This window comes from Lepus europaeus, chromosome 1, assembly GCF_033115175.1.
Source record: "Lepus europaeus isolate LE1 chromosome 1, mLepTim1.pri, whole genome shotgun sequence".
In the NCBI taxonomy this organism is placed as follows: Eukaryota; Metazoa; Chordata; class Mammalia; order Lagomorpha; family Leporidae; genus Lepus; species Lepus europaeus.
This window is the reverse complement of record NC_084827.1, coordinates 103,700,620-103,724,409: the sequence shown is the minus strand read 5'-3', so window position 1 is coordinate 103,724,409 and position 23,790 is coordinate 103,700,620. Positions and strand designations below refer to the sequence as shown.

The following is a 23,790-nucleotide window of genomic DNA, read 5'->3' as shown; positions in this document are numbered from 1 at the left end:
TACACTAAAAATTAAATTAAAAATTAAATAATAAAAAGAATGTGGGGTTGGTGCTGTGGCATAGCAGGTAAAGCCACAACCTGCAGTGCTAGCATCTCATATGAATGCCAGTTCGAGTCCCAGCTGCTCTTCTCTCTCTCTCTCTCTCTCTCTGCCTCTCTCTGCCTTTCAAATAAATAAATGAATCTTAAAAAAAAAAAAAAAGTAGGCCTTTTCCAAGCCTCTTCCCTAAAAAAATGGTGAGAGAAGAGCAGAGAAAAAGCATTCCAACAAGAGAAAATGACACAATAACGAGACAAAACAACAATCATTGTGCACATTATCATTCAAAGCTTTTTAAACAATAAAATGGGATGACTAAAGCTTGGATTCTTAAGAAGGCAAACATGAATTAATATTGCTTCAATTTCAATGGGTGGTTTTCTGAGTGTGAGTTTTCTAAAAAAGGTCATCTTTTGAAAGTAGAAGTCCTTTTTCTTATCCATGCTTTTGCTTTATGAAAAATATTCTGCACTTAAAAATATAAATCAGTTTGGGTTTCTTCAACATGCCTAAAAGAAATACGCAGCCATAAGACAATATTTGAAGGATAAGATATACTTCCATACAGAATGTTAAATCTTCATAGACAACAGAATTTCATTATTGTGAAACAGAATGTTAGTTTATAGAATTTGTACCAATGTTACTTCTGAATCATTATATTATAAAAAGCTGGTTATCTGACATCCAAGCAATGGGTACCATAGGAAGACACAGAGTTCAAGCCTGGGATCAGTTGGATCACTGATCAAAGGAGCTCAAGGGTAAGTGTACACTAGTGTGATCAGCTGTTAAAAGCAACAAAACAGTCATAAAAGCCAGGCCTAGAGGTGTTAACACAAAATACTAATAAATTTGTCTGCTTGCATAATCTTGCTTTATATTTTTCAAATATATTATATCTGTATTTTATTTTTCAAATTTTATCTCACCTAACAAAAGAGAAAGACAAAGAAACCATATATAACAAAAAGAAAGCATCCTACATAGGAGATGAAATCCAAAAAGATAGGCAAATGTGGACATGCCTATAAGAGGGGAAAAAAAAGTGAAGAAAGATTTGGGAAACTTTCTGTGTGACAAACACAATGACATGCACTAGTTATATTACAAACTAATAAGATGTGTTGTTACTCCTTAAAGTGTAGGATAGGAGACAGACAATCTACAAGTGAGTATAAAAATGAATATATGAGTACAATTTGTGTTTGGTGCCAAAATCAAAGGAAAGCAAGTAAGTCTAGCAATATAAAAAGCAATGCTGTATATTCAGAAGCTCACTAGAAGGCAAATAAATAATGATTATGTACGCCAGTACTTTTAAACTGTTTACACCTCAGAACGGTTATAGAGAGCTTAAAAAATTCTGAGGCCTGGGACTACTCTCAGATGCTCTGGAGTGAGGTTCAGGTACTTTCTTTTTACTTTTCTATCTCCAGATGATTATAAAGCCAGGTTTGAAAACCACAGATGTAAACTCATATAAGGACTTCAGTAACGCAGGGTTAATGAAATGACTGGAGTTTGCCCAGTTAGCTGGCTAAGAAATTCAGAGGTTTGGAGCCAATCACCAAACACATCAAATCCTATATCACAACAGAATTATAATTTTTAACTTAGATAAATGAAGGGACTTCGGAGGCCGGCGCTGTGGCACAGCAGGTTAACGCCCTGGCCTGAAGCACCGGCATCCCATATGGGTGCCAGTTTGAGACCTGGCTGCTCCTCTTCCAATCCAGCTCTCTGCTATGGCCTGGGAAAGCAGTGGAGGATGGCCCAGGTCCTTGGGCCCCTGCACCCACGGGGGAAATCCAGAGGAAGCTCCTGGCTTTGGATAGGCACAGCTCCGGCCATTGTGGCCAACTGGGGAGTGAACTATCGGATGGAAGACCTCTCTCTCTCTCTGCCTCTCCTCTCTCTGTGTAACTCTATCAAATAAATAAATAAATCTTAAAAAAAAATGAAGGGACTTCAAAAAGTTCATAGAAATGCATATTATGAAAAGAAAACCATGCATAGATTTCAAATTTCTTTTCACCAAAATAAACTATCTTTTAATTCCAATTTCCACCAATTTTTTGAAGTACCCTCATAGAGATTTTACAGAGTGTCATAACAATATGAGGTATGGAGCGATTAACCAGGTTTGGAGACATCATATATGGTAATTCTTGCTATCCACAAAATATTTCTGAACCTTCTCTCAGGCAAATAATAGGACTGTACTTTCCTGACTTTCTGAAGTTAGGTGTGAATACGTGACTTGCTTGTGACCTGTGTCATTTCCAGTCAAAGCTTTTTAAGAGCCATTGTTCAGTGATAGTGCTCTGTCATTCTGAATCCCAGACTAATGATACCACAGTACTGAACACCCAGATCATCTATGATAGGCATGAAACATGAGAAAAGAAAGCTTTGTGCCTTTAAGCCATTCAGATTTAGGGATTGCTCCTGAAGTATAATCCAGCCTTGCTGGATCTATGGTATGACTGACATTCCAAAGATAATTTTCAGGGGAAGGAATCATTTAAGCAGTCTGGAGGCAAAGTTAGTAGTAAATTCATGAAACAGACAAGGGAGGCAAAGGACATTCATTTAGAAAGAATATCTGACACAAAGTCATGTAATCACTGACCAGAAAGACAATGGACACAGGAGGATTACCAATATTACAGTACACTAGGGAACTTGTAAAAGCTTATAGAAAAATGGAATCAAAAGTCTGCAACAGGGCCTACATTTTGGTACAGTGTATTAAGCCCCAGGGCATTATGCATCCCCCATTTGCATCAAGAGTGCTGGTTTAAGTCCCAGCTGCTCTGATTCCAATCCATCTTCCTGCTAATGTGCCTAGGGAGGTAGTAGAAGGTGGCCCAAGTAACTTGAGCCCTAGATGGAGTTCCCGGCTCCTGGCTTCAGCCTTGCACAAACATGGTTGTTTGTAAGTCAATCTGCAGACAGAAGATTCTCTTTCCATCTCTGTCTTTGGGTCTCTTTCTTTCAAATGAATACATAAATCTTAAATTAAAAAAAAAAAAAAGGTTCTTAACCACACAGCAACTGAGTCAGTGCTCTGCATATTTCTACTGCTACCTGATGGGTTTTCTTAATAAAAAACAACCTAAACTTTATAGGAGGTTACTAACTGAAAGAATTCCATACTGCTGAAAGATTAGCAAACACACAAAAAAAGATGCTCAATAAATAACTCTTCAATCACTTTATAAATAAATGCAGTTTTAGCTTTTATTTTTGACTCACTATCACCCACAAACATGCCAAGCAGGCATTCTGATACTTCTGAGAGCCAAGCATACATGAAAATGCCAAAGGCAACCCTTTGCTTGCATGGTCTCCATTAAGAACTTTGGGTACTTTATTTCAGAAGCATAAATATATCAAATAAACACAATGAATGTGAGGCTAGAAAAAATGCAACTATTAGGGCTTGAAGCATACTGAGAAAGGAACAAGAAACAGACAGTAAACCAATCAGACAGCAGACTAGGCACAGGGGTCATTTAGCTGATCTCTGCCTCTCTGGTATTGACAGAGACCACTGAGACATGTATGTGTCAAGTGTCTGGGGCCAGTGCCATGGTGCAGTGGGTAAAGCTGTAGTCTACACTGCTGGCATACTATATGGGTGCTGGTTCAAGTCTCTGCTGCTCCACTTGACTTAATTCCCTGATGATGACCTAGATAAAGTAGTTAGGCCTCTGGACCCTGGGGAAGATCTGGATGAAGCTCCTAGATTAAGTCTGGCCCAGCCCTGGTTGTTGCAGTCATTTGGGGAGTGAAGCAACAGATGGAGATCTCTTTCTCTGCCTCTCCCTCTCTCTGTTTAACTCTGCCTTCAAATAAACAAATCAAAAAAAAAAAAAAAAAAAGAGCCAAGTGACAATCACCTACAAAATAAATTTCTTTAAATTTTATTATGAAACAGTTCTGAAATACAAAACAGCGTAACGAATAATACAATAAACTTACTACCCAACTTAAAAATAAGATATCAATAAAGCAACTGGAATGAAGAACCTGTATCTTTTGCTCAGACTGACGGCATCCTCACTCCATACATCTAGATGTAGTCACTATTCTAATTGTGATGATTATCATGCATTTTAAAATATTTTTCTACAGTTATATGACAATAAAGTATATGATTATTTTGCATATTTTCAAATTGTATATAAAAACATTCACATGGAATGCATATTCCTCTACTTGTTTTTTCCTTAATGTTGCTATGAATTATGAATTAATAATGTTGACATGTGAAGATCATTCACTCATTTTCACTACTTCACAAAAAGTCTACTACTAAACAATTATATATACATTCTTCCACTAAAGAACAATTAGGTTGTTTCTAACTCTTTGATATTATAAACTAGGAATCAGCAAACTCAGCATGTGGGCAAACCAGCCGTTTATCAGAAAGAAATTTTATTAGAACACATCCAGGTCCATTTATTCTTGTAAATGTATGGTATCTCTAGCAATACAATGACCCAGTGGAATTGAGCGGTTTCATTCAAAGACCACTTGGTCCAAAAGCCTAAAATATTTACTATGGCTCTTTAAGAAAAAGATTAACCACTTTTGTTATAAACCAAGGGTGGGGAATGTCCCACCACAGACCACATAAGGGCCCACAAAACCATTTGGTATGGCTCTGCCAAGGCAGCTGCAGGTGGGACTCAAAATTCAATAAATCTATAGCAGGCTAATTTTTAAGTCGACAATTTTGTATGGCCTGTGAATGATGTTATAAATATCCAATGGCTCTTGGCAGAAAAAAGGTTCCCCACATGTTATAAACAATACTATTATAAAAGTCTGAGTATCCATGTAGGAGATTTCTCTAGGAATAATTAGGAAATGATTTGCTAGGTTGTAAAGGTAGGCAAACCTTTATTATAACCAGAATCTGCCAAAATGTATACCATTAACTTGTACATGTTTATAGAACATGCATGTTTCTTCTAATGTTCATATCTTCTTCTCATTTTTAAACATTATTCTTTTCTTACTGATTTGTAGCAGCTCAATATTTAACTGCTAACTCATGCATTTTCAACTATAAGATAATATCTGTCAGGGCCAGCACTGTGACATAGCAGGTAAAGCCATGGCCTGCAGTGCTGGCATCCACTTGGGTGTTGGTTGGAGTCTTGGCTGCTCCACTTCCCATCCAGTTCCCTGATAATACACCTGGAAAAGCAGTGGAAGATGGATTAAGTCCTTGGGTCCCTGCACCCATGTGGGAAACCTGAATGAAGTTTCAGGCTCCTGCTTATGGCCTGGCCCAGCCCTGGCCATTGTGGCTATTTGGGGAATGAACCAGCAGACAGAAGACTTCTCTCTCTGTCTCTGCCTTCCCCCTCTGTAACTCTGAGTTTCAAATAAATAAATCTTTAAAAATAAAGAAGATAATCTTTGACAATCTGTGGCTGCTTTGATTTCTACATTTACTCATGACTCAGCACTGTCTGAAAGAGGAGCACTATACCAATAATTCAACTTCATAGAGCTGTAAAGATTACATGGCTTAATATACTTAAAATACTTAGAAAAGTATCTGGCACATGGTAAATGCTCCATAAATGTTAACTATTCATTTTTTTCTTTTCTTTTTTTTTTTTTTTTGGACAGGCAGAGTGGACAGTGAGAGAGACAGAGAGAAAGGTCTTCCTTTTGCCGTTGGTTCACCCTCCAATGGCCGCCGCGGCTGGTGCACCGCGCTGATCCGATGGCAGGAGCCAGTTGATTATCCATGGGGTGTAGGACCCAAGCACTTGGGCCATCCTCCACTGCACTCCCTGGCCACAGTAGAGAGCTTGCCTGGAAGAGGGGCAACCGGGACAGAATCCGGCGCCCCGACCGGGACTAGAACCCGGTGTGCCGGCGCCGCTAGGCGGAGGATTAGCCTGTTGAGGCATGGCACCGGCCAACTATTCATTTTTAATGGTGTTTTTATAGGAAAATAAGTTTTGAATTTTAATGTAAATGAATCAGTCTGTTCCTTCATTATTTGTGCTATCTGCCTTAAGAAAGACTGCCATACACATTCAGCTTTACGTATCCAAAAAATACTACAGGGGCTTAACCTCATCTTGTTTATTCATCACATCTGAATTCTAAGAATGACATTTTCTGTTAATTTGATTTCAATTAACTATTCAATTTCAGTAATTTTTCTTAAAATCTAAGTGCTAGGGTAAGTATCTGACATAGTAGCCAAGTCATTGCTTGGGACACATATCCCATATCAGAGTCCCCTGAGTTTGAGTCTCAGCAATTCTGCCTCTGATCCAGTTTCCTGCTGATTTGTACCCTGAAAAGCAGCAGGTTTCACAAACCGCATGAGGGACCCAGTTTGGGTTCTAGGCTTCTGTCTTTGACCTGGCCCAGCCTTAGGCTTTTACAGGCTGAGGGGAGCAAACCAGAAGATGGAACACTTCAAACAAAATATAACAATTATTGAATTAAAAATACATTCAATTAATCAAGTAGAAGGTAGGGAAGGGAAAAAAGCAAAAGAACAAATGGGAAAAATACTGAGCAAATGGCAACATGAACAGCTTTAAGCAGCCACATCAAATGTAAATGACTTAATAGCTCAATTAAAAAGCTATGATGTGGTACAGTAAGTTAAGCTAGCATTTAGGATGCTCACATCCCATATCAGATCTGATCTAGTTCACCATTAATGTGCCTGGAAAGCAGCAGATGATGGCTAAAGTACTTGTATCTCTGCTACCCAAATGGGAGAACCCAGAGAGAATTCTTTGGTCCTGGCTTCGGCCTGGACCAAAGCCAGCTGTTGGAGCCATTTGGGGTAATGAACCAAAGAATGTAAGATCTCTACACCCCACTCGTCACTTTGCCTTTCAAATAAATAAGTAAATAAATAAATAAATAAATCTTTTTAGAAGAAAAACATATCAAGATCTAACTATATGCTTTCTATAAGAACCACACTTCAAATTAGTTCTCTCAGTGTCATAAAACTTAAGTGTTGTCTAATAAGATTTTCTGATAAAAGGGAACACACATCAGAACAACTTCTGACCAGATCATTCATCCACCCTAGTCTAGTATCCTGTATGTGGTTGCTCTAATAAACTCCTTTAGTCTCATATGGAGTTTACTTCTTCATTCTTTGGTCTCAGGATTCCTTCCCAATTCAGGGAACATTATCTGCTCTAGTGATATTCAAACAATACTACTCTTAATATCACATTAATGAAAAGAAAGTTACAGAGCCTATATTAATATTGAATATTTTTGAACAAATGGTTTAATAAATAATTTTATAATGATAAAGGAGTCAATATGATCACGCCAGCAGATACAGAAAAAGCTTTTAATTAAACCCAACATCCATTCCTGATGAAAACATTCAATAAATTAAGATCAGTACGTAAGGAACTTCTTCATCCTGATAAAAAGCATCAATAAAGAACACTGTGGAGCTGGCTCTGTGGCTTAGCAGGTAAAGCCACCGCCTGCAGTGCTAGCATCCCATACGGGCGCCGGTTAGAGTCCCAGCTGCTTCACTTCCAATCCAACTCTCTGCTATGGCCTGAGAAAGCAGTAGAAGACGGCCCAAGTCTTTGGGCCCCTGCACCCATGTGGGAGCCCCAGAAGTTCCTGGCTCCTGGCTTCAGATCAGCGCAGCTCTGGCCGTTGCAGCCAATTGGGGAGTGAACCAGCAGATGGAAGACCTCTCTCTCTCTCTCTCTCTATGCCTCTCTTCTCTGTGTGTAACTCTGACTTCCAAATAAGTGAAAAAAAAAACCTTTAAAAAAAAAAGAACACTGTGGGGACTGGCACTGGCTGGGCACCAGTTCAAGTCCTGGCTGCTCCACTTCCAATCCAGCTCTCTGCTATGGCCTGGGAAAGCAGCAAGAAGATGGCGTAAGTACTTGGGCCATGGCAACCATGAGGGAGACACAGAAGAAGCTTCTGACTCTTGGCTTCAGATCAGCTCAGCTCTGGCCATTGCAGTCATTTGGGGAGTGAACCAGTGGATGGAAGACTTCTCTTTCTCTCTCTGTAGCTCTGTCTTTCAAATAAATAAAATAAAATCTTAAAAAAAAAAAAACAAAACAAAACACTGGGGTAAAAGAGTTGATGGTAAAAGAATGCTTTCTCCTTAAGAGCATGAGCACTGGAGCTGGCGCTGTGATGTAACAGGTTATGCCACTGCCTGCAGTGCTGGCATCTCATATGGGCACCAGTTCCAGTCCTGGATGCTCCACTTCCAACCCAGTTCCCTGCTACTATGCCTGGGAAGAAAGCAAAAGATAACCCAAGTCCTTGGACCCCTATACCTAAGTGGAAGACCTGGAAGAAGCTCCAGGCTCTTGAAACAGCCATTTGAGGAGTGAACTAGTCGATGTAAAACCTCTCTCTATTTCTCCTGCCCTCTCTCTGTAACTTGGCCTTTAAAATAAATAAATCTTTTAAAAAAAAAAAAAAAGATTAGGAACAAAGAAGAATGTTTACTTAAAGGTTCTGATCAGTTCAACAAGGCAAGAAATAAAGGGCATCCAGATTGGAAAGGAAGTAGTAAAATAGTAAAATTCTTTATCTACAGAGAATATAACCATTGGGGGGGAAAAAATCCCATATTAGCATAATTAGCATAAAACAAGAAATACCTAGATATAAATTTGACAAGATGTGAAAATCCTGTAAGTTGAAAACTATAAAAAAAAAGAACCTAAATAAATGGAGAGATATGCCATGTTCGTGGTCACAAGGCTCAGTATTGTTAATATGTCAGTTCATTCCAAATTGATCTGTAGATTTGATATACTATTAATCAAAATCCAAGATTTTTGCAGAAATCAATAAATTTGATTCCAAACTTCATATGAAGATACAAAGGATATAAAAAGGCCAAAACAATATTAGAAAAAAAAAAAAGTTAGATGGACTAACACAACCTGATTTCAACATTTATTATAGAGTTACAGTATTCAAGACAAGTTAACACTGACTTTAAAAGATCAACAAGGAGATAATGAAACAGAATAGACTCAAGAAACAGCATCATACATAACAGGGACAACTAATATTCAACAAAAGGATAAATTCAAAGATAGAGAAAATATGAGCCTTTTTAACAGGTGGCACTGCAATAACTAAATATCCAGTTTTAATTTTTCAAAATCTGAACATGATCCACACCTTGCATCATATACAAAAAGTAATTCAAAATCGATCACAGACATAAATCTAAACTTAAAAATTATAAAACCTTTATAGAAAAACAAAAGAGACTACATTTAGAATCTTGGTTTAGGTACAGGTTTCTTATATATCACATCAAGTATAATTCATAACAAAATTTTTATAAAATAGAGTTCAAAATAAAAACTCAGGTCTTCAAAGGAGACCATTAAGAAAGTAAAAAAAATAAGCAACAGACTGGAAGAAAATATCTAAAAATGTTATGCTTAATAAATAACTTGTATTTGGAATATATAAAGAATTCCCAAAACCACTATTAAAAAAAAAATCATCCACTAAAAACTGGTAACAGACTGGAATAAAGTCATCACTAAAAAAAGACATAAAAAGATGCTCACCATCATAAATCATCAGGAAAATGCAAACTAAAACCAAAATCAGATATTATTATCTACTAAAAAAGCTAAAATTAAAGAGACTAAATGGGCCAGCATTGTAGTACAGCAATTTAGCCACTACTTGCAACACTGGCATCCCATTAAGTGAGCTGGTTCGAGTCCCACTTATCTGTTTCTGATCCAGCTTTCTGGTAATATGCCTGGGAAAGCAGCAGAAGATGGCCCAAGTATTTGGGCCCCTGCCACCCATGTGGGAGATCCAGATGGAGTTATGGGCTGTGGAAGGTACTGTGCCTTGGCCAAAGTCAGGAATCAGGAATTCAACTAGGTCTTCCAATGGGTGACAGGAACCCAATAACTTAAGGCATACTGCTGCCTCAGATGGAAGATGGAATCAGGAACCAGAGCCAGGAACTGAACCCGGATGCAAGGTACTCTGATGCAGGATGTGGGTGTCTTAATAATCAGGGTAAATGCTTACCCTTTTCTGAATATTTTTGATCCACAGCTGGTTAAATACACAGAGGTGGAATCCATGGATATGGAGGATAAACTGCACATTCAAAATTAAACAAATTACAAACTGTAAATATGCATAGCTTATTATATTCCAATTATATCATGGTAAAGCTATTTAAAGCCAAACTACCCTGAATTTATTTATTTATTTTTTGTTTATTTGAAAGGCGGAGTGACAGAAAGAGAGTGACAGAGAAAGAGATCTTCCATCAGATGTTCACTACCCTCCACAGCCCATAATAGCTGGGATTGGGCCAGGCTGAAACCAGGAACTAGGAACTCCACCCCGATCTCCCACACCTGTATCAGGAATCCAATCATTTAGGCTTTCCCAGGCACATTAGCAAGAAGTTAGATTGGAAGTGGAGGTGGGACTTGATCCCAGGCACTCCAAAATGGATGTGGAAGTCCCAAGTGGCAGTTTACTTATGAAGGATGAAGTCAAGAAAAACTTCAAGTAAGCTTACTAACAGTTCCTAGTGTACTAAGAATATAAAAATCATCTGCAGAGAAGAAATCATGTTGTAAAGTATCCTCAACACAATTCTTGGCTTTGCTTTATAGATGCAACATAATTGAAAATACTTAAAAAACAAAAGCCCAAACTCATAATACAATTCCATAACCCATATAATTTTTTTTTGACAGGCAGAGTGGACAGTGAGAGAGAGAGAGACAGAGAGAAAGGTCTTCCTTTTCTGTTGGTTTACCCCTCAATGGCTGCTGCGGCCGGCTCGCCGCAGCCAGCACACCACGCTGATCCGAAACCAGGAGCCAGGTGCTTCTCCTGGTCTCCACACGGGTGCAGGGCCCAAGGACTTGAGGAGCCATCCTCCACTGCACTCCCGGGCCACAGCAGAGAGCTGGACTGGAAGAGGAGCAACCGGGACAGAATCCAGTGCCCCGACCGGGACTAGAACCTGGGGTGCCGGCACCGCAGGCATAACCCATATAATTTTAGGACCTACGGCTGCTTCTAAATAGTAGCAGCATTTTTATGTTTCTGTTTCTACCAATATGACATAAAATATTCAAATACAAGCAATGTTGTATTAAGATAGTGACTCTGCTTAAATTTAACTATTGGCTGACAGGCAAAGCACCATGTACAGCTTGAAATGTACAGTTTTGCCAGTTGATACACAAAAATTCTAAATTAGCATATGAAAAGTAATTTGCAGATGGCTACATACAATTCAGAGATGTCAGATGAATAAAAGGTAGAGACTGCCTGTACTTATAAACCTGCAATGAGTGAGGCAAAGCTATTCTGAAGGTTCTGCCACAATTCAACATTAAACATAGGCCACTCAGCTTGTTATGGTCTCATTAATAAAACAAGTTAATGATAAAGTTATCATTACCTATCACTCCTAATTTTATCTCCTAGCAACACTGCAGAGATCTATTACATATATTACCTCTAATAACATAATCCTATAAAATGGATATTATTGTGCTTATTTTATAAATGAGAAAGCTGAGGCCCACAGACCCAAGCAATGAGTCCAAGGTAAGTGGGAAAGCCTAAATCCAAAGCCAAAACCTGTAGTGTTCTACCACATCAGCCTAAATCTACACTGATTAAACATAATAATTATTTCCTTTAAAGATTTATTTATTTATTTGAAAGGCAAAGTTACAGACAGAGAGAGGGAGAAAGAGAGAGATCTTCATCTGCTGGTTCACTCCCCAAATAGCCACAATGGCCAGAGCTGGGCCAATCCGAAATCAGGAGTCAGGAACTTCTTCTGGGTCTCCCATATGGATGTAGGGACCCAAGCTCTTGGGCCATCTTCCACTGCTTTCTCAGGTCATAGTAGAGAGCTGGATTGGAAGTGGAGCAGCCAGGAAGTGGAGCAACCGTACCCATATGGAATACCAGTACTGCAGGCAGTGGCTTTACCCGATACGCCACAGTGCCAGCCCCTAAACATAATTCTACTTCTAAAAACTGATCCTCTGGAATATATATGTGAAATACTTTCAAGGAGATATTTACTATAACACTGTTTAAATATCAAAAAAGATGGGGAACAACTGAAGGGTATATTAAGAAGCTGCCTAAATAAATCATGATTTATTCACAAGATGGATTATCAAACCATCATCTAAGAAGAATAAGGTAGCTTTATATTTATGGATATGGGAAGGGACAATCTCCAGGATATGCTATTAAGAATGTATACTTCCAGGCACTATGTATACTTCTGGCACTACGGCATAGTAGTTAAGCCACCATCTGCAGAGCTGGTATCCCACATGAATGCCAGAGTCCCAACTGTTCCACTTCTGATCCAGCTCCCTGCTGATGGCCTGAGAAAGCAGCGGAAGATGAACCCAAGTGCATAGGACCCTGCACTCAACATGGGAGGCCCAGAGGAAGCTCCTGGCTCCTGGCTTAGGCTTGGCCATTGTGGCCATTTGGGGAGTAAACCAGCAGATAGAAGATTTCTCTCTCTCTCTCTCTCTCTCTCTCTCTCTCTCTGTCTCTCTGTCTCTCTGTCTCTCTCTGTGTCTATCCTTCTCTATCTCTGTAACTCTGCTTTCAAATATATAAATATATCTTTAAAAAAAAAAAAACAATGCATACTCCTCTGTCCAATACAGCAGCCACTGGGAACACCAATTTATTTAAACTTAAATTACTTAGAATTAAATAAAACTTAAACATTTACTTCTTCAGTCATACTAGCTGCATTTCAAGGGTTCTATAGCCACATTTTTTTTTTTTTAATTTTTGACAGGCAGAGTGGACAGTGAGAGACAGAGACAGAGAGAAAGGTCTTCCTTTTGCCGTTGGTTCACCCTCCAATGGCCGCCGCGGTAGCGCGCTGCGGCCGGCACACCGCACTGATCCGATGGCAGGAGCCAGGTGCTTCTCCTGGTCTCCCATGGGGTGCAGGGCCCAAGGGCTTGGGCCATCCTCCACTGCACTCCCTGGCCACAGCAGAGAGCTGGCCTGGAAGAGGGGCAACCGGGACAGGATCGGTGCCCCGACCGCGACTAGAACCCGGTGTGCCGGCGCCGCTAGGCGGAGGATTAGCCTATTGAGCCGCGGCGCCGGCCTATAGCCACATTTAACTAAAGGCTGACATGCTAGGCAGCTACATATATTTCTACCCTCACAGGAAGTTCTACTGGATACCACTGAAACTAAGCATCTTCAGAAGAACAAAAATAAAAAGATAACAGAAGTTATTTCTGGAGAAGGGAGCAGTGATGAAAAGAACACTAAATATTCAACACATACTACCTATTTTTTTTTTTTTTTTTTGGACAGGCAGAGTTAGATACTGAGAGAGAGAGACAGAGAGAAAGGTCTTCCTTCCATTGGTTCACCCCCCAAAATGGCCACCACGGCCTGAGCTACACCGATCCGAAGCCAGGAATCAGGTGCTTCCTCCTGGTCTCCCATGAGGGTGCAGGGGCCAAAGCACTTGAGCCATCCTCCACTGCCTTCCCTGGCCATAGCAGAGAGCTGGACTGGAAGAGGAGCAACCAGGTGCACTACCTATGTTAAAATAATTTATGTACTTAAAAAATCTTGATTCTTCAAAAACTCATTTATGCTAATTACAAGCATAAACAGCTCAGAAAATCTGAGGCACAGAAGAGGTTAAGGGACAGGAATCATCTTTCAGAGGCTTCCTAGAAATATTCCTAACTCTATTAAGCAATCATCTCTTCAAAATGCTATTTGGGGTCCATGAAAAAGATTACACAGTTCCTACTTCTGAGGTATTAAGGGAACAGGGACAGAAAAACACATCAGAACAAAAATTCTTAGAAAGCATGAAAGAATAGCATTGATCCAAAGCACAGAAGGAAAGTTCTATTCTTCTGGGAAGGAAGGCACAGGTGACATGTCATATCTATTTCTCCTCTCCTTCTATTGTACTTCTATTTAATGCTCTACAGAGGAGTTCCTAAAAGCAACAGTCTTTCAATTCTACTCTGAAATCACTTGTTTTCATATGCCATATATTTTCAAATGTCATAACAGTGAGCAAGTGACTCACTTAATTGCTATTACGACTCAATATCCTCATCTGTAAAGAGAAACTTCCAGCTTAATCAATATTATCTATTAACTACTGGACATTCTGGCTGAGGAGAGGGAACATCATCCAACATACAACCTTTGAAGACAAAACAAAACAAAGACACAATGGCCAGGCACTCAGAAATAAATTAATTTGAATTGATAATTTCCTCCCAATTAATTGTTCACTTGGATAGGTAGTTTAGAGATGATGCTTATATGAAAATCTATCCTGGAACAACAGGAACAAGATCCCAAACTATCTGCTTTCATGCATATTCTCATTCTCTCACCCTCTTCTGGGGAGCTCAGCCACTGTTTAGATCTACCCTAGCTCCAGACCCAGCTTTGCAACATTGCCCAATACACTCAGCCTTTCACAGTTCATCCAGCAGATCAGAGATCCATGCCAGGGCAGACAGAAGGCCAACCAAGTTACCCACAAAGCAAAAGGGGCCATGAATTTGTCCCCATTCAGAGTGGTAAAAGCAGGATGCCTGCCGAAATTTCAGGAATCTGGGTTTATGAGAAAAGAAGAAAGGCACGGTACAGTCCTACCATGGAGGAATGTCTCTAATATCTAGTTATATCCACTGGTATTTGAGGAAGTCAACTTACTAAGGAAAACTTTCTATACAATATAAGGGCAAGAAAGCAAGATATGGGACAGTGGGGAAAGATAAAAAACTATTTCCAGAAATATATATTTCTGAGTTATTATTAAATTTAAAAATATAATAATTATCAGTAATTATCCAATACTGTGGCACACTGGGCCAAGCTGCTGCCTGCAATGCCAGCATCCCATATCTGAGCATCAGTTCAAGCCCTGGCTCCTCTGCTTCCAATCTAGTTCCCTGCTAATACACTTGGGAAAGCAGTGCAGGATGACCCAGGTGTTTGGGCTCTTGCCACCCATGTGGCAGACCTGGATGGAGCTCAGGCTCCTGGCTTCGGCTTTGACCAGCCCCAGCTGTTATAGCCATTAGGGGAATGAACCACCAGATGGAATCTGAACTCTCTCTTTCAAACAAATAATAAATCCCTTTAAAAAAATAATTTAAATCCTTATAATATGTAGAGGACAGATGTCAAAGTTATTTCACACAAGTGCCACATGTAGATATCTCAACATTTACATGGCCTTATGTTACAGCACAATATATAATAAATATGTTACAGATTTAAGGATTAAGAAATTTGAAAATAAGCTTATATTAATGGGAAAGAGAAAAGAAACTTGCCAAAGTATGCCAGTTCCATTGCCTACAAGCAATGAAAATTGCCTGCTTAAGCCAGTCAGATCACCAACCACCAATACTATGAAAGTCATAAAAGAAGCTGGTACCACTTTGGTTTAATCCCAGCACAGGCCAGAGCAGCAGATTAAGCAGCGCTTTACATCAGTGGCAGGTCTCCTTAGTTCTCTTGATGCCACAGAATTCATAAATGGGATCAGTATGTTCTAAAACAACATGGTACTGCAAAAGGAAAAAAAGGTTCCACAGCATCAAACAGTGTAATACTTGAAACCTCATCATCAAAGTGACAGTTTTCAAGTGCCATTTATGATGCCCTAGTCTGGAAACATCCCAGCTAACCCATCTGATCAACAATTTCACAGATGGAAGCACTTGATGGCTAATTGGCAAGTCTATTATTCAAATAAAACGCCTCTCTTTACCTCTTTTTTCAGTATTACAATTCAAGGTATTGAATTTAAGAGAATGGAAATTAAGAGAACCTCTTTCCCAAAATATTTTTTTAATGAAACAATATATTTTGGGCGTTAATTTAGAGCACTAATCAGTTTCTGAATAAAGAAGTCAGAAACATAAAGCTTCTTTTAAAAGTTTCCCTAATTGTAAATTCTACTTCAACCAATATGTCAAGATAGATATTATCTAGGGAATAAAAATTAAATATTCACTCATTTCCTAAAACACGGACCAAGTACTACAACTCAAAATAAAGAGAAATCTTCTTAAATATTTTAAGTATCAAAAAATTTAAAAAGCGAGCACCTTACTTTTCATCTACATTTTAAATAAAATGTCTGAGCTTAATTAAATTAATTTTTTTTTTTTATTTTTTCGACAGGCAGAGTGGATAGTGAGAGAGAGAGAGACAGAGAGAAAGGTCTTCCTTTTTTGCTGTTGGTTCACCCTCCAATGGCTGCTGCAGCCGGCGCATCTCGCTGATCCGAAGCCAGGAGCCAGGTGCTTCTCCTGGTCTCCCGTGCGGGTGCAGGGCCCATGCACTTGGGCCATCCTCCACTGCACTCCCGGGCCATAGCAGAGAGCTGGCCTGGAAGAGGGGCAACCAGGATAGAATCCAGCGCCCCAACCGGGACTAGAACCCGGTGTGCCGGCGCCGCAAGGCGGAGGATTAGCCTGTTAAGCCATGGCGCAGGCCGGAGCTTAATTAATTTATGAATCAAGTAGCCTGTGACAACAGTACAGATTTTATCTACACCATGAAATGCTGAAGCAGATTAGGTTTTGGCATCAGAAAGACTTGTGTTCCAACTCTAGCGCCACCTCTTGTTAGTTCTGTGCCTTGCCCCTATAAATATGTGAGTAATTATCCCTACTGTTGTGATGATTAAATAAGAAGAGCAATACATAAAAACCTCATATCAGAACACAGAAGATACTCAGCACTGGGGCCAGTGCTGTGGTGTAGTGGGTAAAGCCGCCGCTTGCGGTACCGACATCCCATATGTGCACTGGTTCAAGTCTCAGCTGTTCCACTTCCAACCCAGCTCCCTGCTATGGTGCCTGAAAAAGCAGTGGAAGATGGCCCAAGCCCTTGGGCCCCTGCACCCACATGGGAGATCTGGAAGAAACTCCAGGCCCCTGCCTTCGGATCAGCCCAGCTCCGGCCATTGCGTCCATTTGGGGAGTAAACCAACAGATGGAAGACCTCTCTCTCTCTCTCTCTCTGCCTCTCAATAACTCTGCCTTTCAAATAAATAAATAAATCTTTTTTTTAAAAAAGGTACTTAACATTAGTCCATTTAACTCTCTGTTCCTTTAACTCACTTCTATAAATTCTAGAGCCTTGATACAATTTTCAAAATATGTGGGTTCTCTTATGTGTCTACATATGCTCTAGATCTCACTGACTATGGCATTCCCTACTACTAAAATTTGCAAAGCATCTCAACTTCAAAGTCCTAAAGGCAGAATCTTATAGAAAAATTGAGCTATAAAATATGCAAAGACCTCATTTAGTCCATAAAGTAGAAATCAAGAAATCATATAGTCACCAGAACATACAAGTAAAAAGAAAGGAGTAGCCAAAAACTGTGCAGCAAGGTGCAAACTAAAGTAAAATTAAAATCATTTCCCTGTAGTAACACAACTATACAACAATAACAGAAATATATTCTACTAAGGGCATGTGTTGTAATACAATGGGTAGTTGGAGTGTCAGTTCAAGTCCTGGCAACTCTGTTTCTTCCTATCTGGCTCTCTAATGTGCTTGGGAAAGCAGTGGAAGCTGACCCAAGTGCTTAGGCCCCTGTACCCACCAGGAAGTACCAGATGGAGTACCAGGCAAGCCCAAGCATTGTGGCCATTTGTGGAGTGAACCAGCAAATGAAAGCTCTCTTCCCTGCCCTGTACTTCTTTCAAATAAATAAATATTTTTAAAAAAATAGAAATTCAGCATCATAAGTTTCCCCTTGAAAGACCTGTCACAATTAGAATTTTTTAAAAAATGACACAGATTAGCTAGAATATATCCAGCAGGAATTTGTTCCCTTTTTGCTCACTTGAGACCCCTCAGGAGTAGGTTTGAGACCTCTCAGGAGCACTTGTTCACAGGGCTTACTATGTATTCAGAAGAATTACATTTCAATGACAGCTACAAACACCATGCTATAAGTAGCTTGCCACTGACCTGACCTCTTTCTTAATTTTCTACAGTAGAAACATCAGATTAAGGTTATGTATAGAATAGTTATGACTCATTTTTAAAAACAGAAAAATTACAACCTAATAAGAGCAACAAATGGAAAAACATTGAAGGCACTTTCTATCTTTGTTTCTAAAGTAAAACCACAACTGAGTTATCTGCAGCTAAGCAAAGAAAAAGAGAAATTCAAATGAACTTCTGATCTTGCTTTATTTGCTGACCTTCAAAAGCACTAAAGAAAACTGATATTTAATATTATTTAGTATTATCCCATGACTTGTTCTTTTGCTTAGTTTTTTGTTTAAGAGAACATTAAATACAAAGTTGAAGTTCCTTTTGCCTCCCTTCTTTCTCATGAAGTTGGTGCAAGTTGGGACCGGTGTTATGGTAAAGGAGGTTAAGCTTCTGCCTGCCTTGCCAGCATCCCATGAAAGCCAGTTCCACTTCCAATCCAGTTCTCTGCATATGTACCTGGGAAAGCAGCAGAAGGTAGCCTAAGTGCTTGGGTCCATGAACATACATAGGAAACCCAAATGGAATACCGGGCTCTTGGCTTCCACCTGGACCAGTCCCAGTCCTGGTGGCCATTCGGAGAATGAACCAGAATAGAAGATCTGCCTTTCCCTCTCTAACTCTGCCTTTCAAATAAATAAACACACACACACACACACACACACCACAGATAACAGCATTCCAACCAATATCCCTGATGAACATAGATGCAAAAATCCTCAACAAAATACTGGCTAATCAAATCCAACAACACATTAGAAAGATTATACCTGGTATGCATCTATGGGTCAACATTCACAAATCAATAAATATGATACATCACATTAACAAACCAAAGAACAAAAACCATATGAGTATCACAACAGATGCAGAGAAAGCATTTGATAAAATACAATGCTCTTGGGGCTGGCGCTGTAATATAGATAACTTTAAAACTTAGTTGGGGTTGGAGAGGTGCTGTGGCGCAGTATGTAAATTCGCAGCCTACAGTGCTGGCATCCCATATGGATGCCCGTTTGAGTCCCAGCTGCTCCACTTCCAATCCAGCTCTCTGCTATGGCCTGGGAAAGCAATGGAAGATAAACCAAGTACTTGGGCCCCTGTACCCAAGTGGGAGACCTGGATAAAACTTCCTGGCTCCTGGCTTCAAATCGGTGCAGCTCCAACAGTAACCGCCAAATGGGGAGTAAACCAGTGGATGGAAGACCTCTCTGCCTCTCCTTCTCTCTCTGTGCAACCCTGACTTTCAAATAAATAGATAAATCTAAAAAATAAAAAATAAAATGCCATTTCATGATGAAAATTCTAAGCAAACTGGATATAGAAGGAACATTATTCAAAACAATCAAGGCAATTTATGACAAACTCATAGCCAGCAACTTATTGAATGGGAAAAGTTGGAAGCATTCGCACTAAGATCTGGAGCCAGACAAGGATGCCTATTCTCACCATCACTATTCAATACTGTCCTAGAAGTTTTACAGCCATTAGGCAAGAAAAAGAAATCAAAAGGATACAAATTGGAAAGTAGGAAGTCAAACTATCCCTATTTGCAGATCACATGATTCTATATATAGGGGATGCAAAAGCTCCAATGAGAGACTACTGGAACTCATAGAAAGTTTAGTAATGTGGCAGGATATAAAATTAACACACGAAAATCAATAGCTTTTGTATACACACACAATGCCATGACTGAGAAAGAACTTTTAAGATCAATCCCATGCATAATACCTACAAAAAATTAAATACCTTGGAATAAATGTAACCAAGGATGCCAAAGATCTCTACAATGAGAATTACAAAACATTAAATAGGAGACACAAAAAAAACCTTTCATGTTCAGAGATCGCAAGAATCAGTATTATTAAAATGTCCATACTACTGAAAGCAATTAACAGATTCAATGTGATCCCAATCAAAATACCAATAACAATCTTCTCAGATCTAGAAAAAAATGGTGCTGAAATTCATATGGAAACTAGGGAGATCCTGAATAGCTAAAGCAATCTTATACAACAAAAACAAAGCAGGAAGCATCACAATACCAGTTTTCAAGACATACTACAGGGCAGTTATAATCAAAGCAGTCTGGCACTAGCACAAAAATAGACATGTAAACCAATGGAACAGAATAGAAATTCCAGAAATCAATCCAAATCTAAAATCTTTTTTTTTTCTTTTTTTTGCAAAAGAGCTAAAAATCAATCCCTGAAGGAAAAGATAGTCTCTTCCACAAACGATGCTGGGAAAACTGCATGTCCACATGCACAAGTATAAAACTAGACTTCTACCTTACACCTTATACAAAAATCTACTCAAAATGGATCAAAGAACTCAATCTATGACCTGATACTATCAAATTACTAGAGAACATTGAGGAAACTCTGTGAGACATTGGCATAGGCAAAAACTTCTTGGAAAAGACCCCAGAGGTACAGGAAATCAAACCCAAAATTGACAAATGGATTACATCAAGCTGAGAAGCTTCTGCACTGCAAAAGAAACAGTCAGCAAAGTGAAGAGAGAACCAACAGAAGGGGAGAAAATATTTACAAACTATGCAATTGATAAATATCCTGAATCTATAAAGTGCTCAAGAAATTAAACAACAAAACAAACTATCCAGTTAAAAAATGGGCAAAGGACTTGAACAAGCATTTAGAGGAAATTCAAATGGACAACAGACTCTTAAAAAAATGATCAGGATCACTAGCCATCAAGGAAATGCAAATCAAAACCATAGTGAGGTTTCACGTCACCTCAGTTACAATGGCTGTCATACAGAAATCAACAAACAACAAATGCTGGTGAGGATGTGGGTGGGAATGTAAACTGGTATAGCTACTGTGGAAGACAGTATGGATATACCCAAGAAATCTGAATATAGACCTACCATTATGATCAAGCCATCCCACTCCTGGTCTTCCATCTGCTGGTTCACTCCCCAACTGGCCACAATGGCCAGAGCTGTGCTGATCCAAAGCCAGGAGCCAGGACCTTCTTCTGGATCGACCACACGGATTCAGGGGTCCAAGGACTTGGGCCATCTTCTACTGCTTTCCCAGGCCATAGCAGAGAGCTGGATGGGAAGTGAAGCACCCGGATCTGGAACCAGTGCCCATATGGGATGCTGGCGCTTCAGGCCCGGGCTTTAACCTGTTGTACCACAGTGCCAGCCACCCCCTCCCCATGAATATTCTTAAACATGTCTCTTGACCCGTATGTGTTAAGAGTTTCTCTAAAGTAAATACATGGAATAGCTAAGTCATACATATTTGGGCATTTTAAACTTCATTGGATATTGTCAAATATCTGTCCAAAGTTCATGTAACAAACATTTATTGGCTACCATTTGCCAGATCATGTTCTTAAACACTGAGCTGTAGCTCTTAATTAGCTCTTTTCCAACACATACTGCCCCCCTACCAAAAGGATAAAGCTTACAAGAAAATTCTGGTTACCTGAATTTTCATTAGCACTCAATACTAGAGGTTTTCTTTTTAAGACTTATTTGGTGCCACAGCATTGTGACACAGCAAGTTAAGCCTCCACCTGAGATACCAGCAACTCATATGGACACCGGTTCAAGACTCAGCTGCTCCACTTCTGATCCAGCTCCCTGCTAATGTAGCAGGGAAAGCAGCAGAAGATGGCCCAAGTCCTTAGGCCCATGCACCTACACGGGAGTCCCAGAAGCTCCAGGCTCCTGGCTTTGGACCTGCTCAGCCCCAGCAGTTGCAGCCATCTGGGGAGTGAAGCAGTGGATGGAAGATCTCTTGATCTCTCTCTCTCTTTCTGTCTGTAACTCTGCCTTTCAAACAAATAAAAGCAAATCTTTTTTTTAAAAAAAATTATTTATTTTTAAAGTCAGAGTTACAGAAAGAAAAGGACAGAGAATAAAGAACTAGTAACATTGTCATGAAGTAGTCAGATTATGAATCTATTCTTCTCCCTGTCTTGAGATTTTAAAGACCTTAAATTTTCTTCCATAACAAAACTGGAATAAAAGAGGGTATCTAATGTATAGCTGAAATGGTCACATGTTAGAGAATATTAAAAGAACTATCTGAGATGGGTATTATTAATCTCAAATTTTTCATTGTCCTTTTTTGTGGAATATATCACAAAGAATTTGCCATTTTAACTATTTGTAAAATTTTTATTTATTTTCATTTTATTTAAAGAGCAGAGAGACAAGGACGAAGATCTTCCAACCACTGGTTCACTTCCACAATGCCTATAACAGCCAGCTGTGGGCCAGAATGAAGTCAGGAGATAGGAAGACAATCCAGGTCTCCCACAGGGATGGCAGAGGCCCGGGTAATTGAACCATTGTCCGCTGCTTCCCAGGTAGATATTAGCAGGAAACTTGGACAAGAAGCATAGACAGGATTCAACGCATGCACTGTGATAGGGAATCCAAAGTAACAAGCAACATATTAAACATTACACCAAATGCAAATACCTGCCCCATTTTAGATATTTTTAAGTGAACAATTTGATACACTACACACACTCACATTGTTGAGAAACCATCACAACCATTCACCCATGGAACTTTTTTCTTCCTCCAAAACTGAAATTTTATACCCATTAAACAGTAACCCCTCACTATCCTTTCTATCTAGCCCCTGGAAATCACCATTCTACTTCTGTGAATCTGACTACTCTAAGCACCTTATTATCTGTTGAAATGATTGCTTTCAATTATTCTGGGTATATACCCAGAAGCAGAATTGCTGAGTCACACAATAATTCTACGTTTATGCTCTTGAGGAACCACCATACTCTTTTCCATACTGGCTGTACAATTTTATATTCCTACCATCAATGCACAAACATTCTAACTTCTTCAATCTTCAACAATACTTGTTATTTTATTTTATTTTTTTTTTTTTAATTTTTGACAGGCAGAGTGGACAGTGAGAGAGAGAGAGATAGAGAGAAAGGTCTTCCTTTGCCGTTGGTTCACCCTCCAATGGCCGCCGCGGTAGCGCGCTGCGGCCGGCGCACCGCGCCGGTCCGATGGCAGGAGCCAGGTGCTTCTCCTGGTCTCCCATGGGGTGCAGGGCCCAAGAACTTGGGCCATCCTCCACTGCACTCCCTGGCCACAGCAGAGAGCTGGCCTGGAAGAGGGGCAACCGGGATAGGATCGGTGCCCCGACCGGGACTAGAACCCGGTGTGCCGGCGCCGCAAGGCGGAGGATTAGCCTATTGAGCCGCGGCGCCGGCCAATACTTGTTATTTTGTTTTAGATAATAGCCATCCTAATGGGTGTGTATTCGGAAATTACAAAGATAGGTTTTGTATTTAGATCTTCATCCATTTGGTATATATTTTTGTGTATAGACTAAGGTAGGAAACTTTTTTTTGTGAAGAACTATATTCCTTTTTTTTTTTTTTAAAGACCTAGTTACCTATTGAAAGGCAGAGATACAGAGAGAGAGAGAGAAGGAGAGAGAGACAGAATCTTCCATCTGCTGGTTCACTCTCCAAATGGTCACAAAGGCCAGGCCAAAGCCAGGAGCAAAGAGCTTCTTCTGGGGCTCCCACTTGGGTACTGAGGTCCAAGCACTTGGGCCATCTTCCATTGCTTTTCCAGGCATACTGGCAGGAAGCTAGAAGGGAAATGGAGCAGCCAGG

General features: G+C 39.8%; 1 protein-coding gene across 5 annotated transcripts in view; it reads right to left on the bottom strand.

Moving 5' to 3' along the window:
* Positions 1-23,790, bottom strand: part of PSMD14 (proteasome 26S subunit, non-ATPase 14) — a 110,886-nt gene that overhangs the window by 64,457 nt on the left and 22,639 nt on the right. Inside the window, exon 1 of one of the 5 annotated variants that reach the window (XM_062187337.1) lies at positions 21,041-21,190. The exons of the other annotated variants lie outside the window; for them this stretch is intronic. Within the exon in view, the coding sequence (XP_062043321.1) occupies positions 21,041-21,076 (36 nt within the window). The 5' untranslated portion in view covers positions 21,077-21,190. Of the gene's footprint in view, positions 1-21,040; positions 21,191-23,790 lie in introns of those variants that run through there. 5 annotated transcript variants of the gene reach the window in all.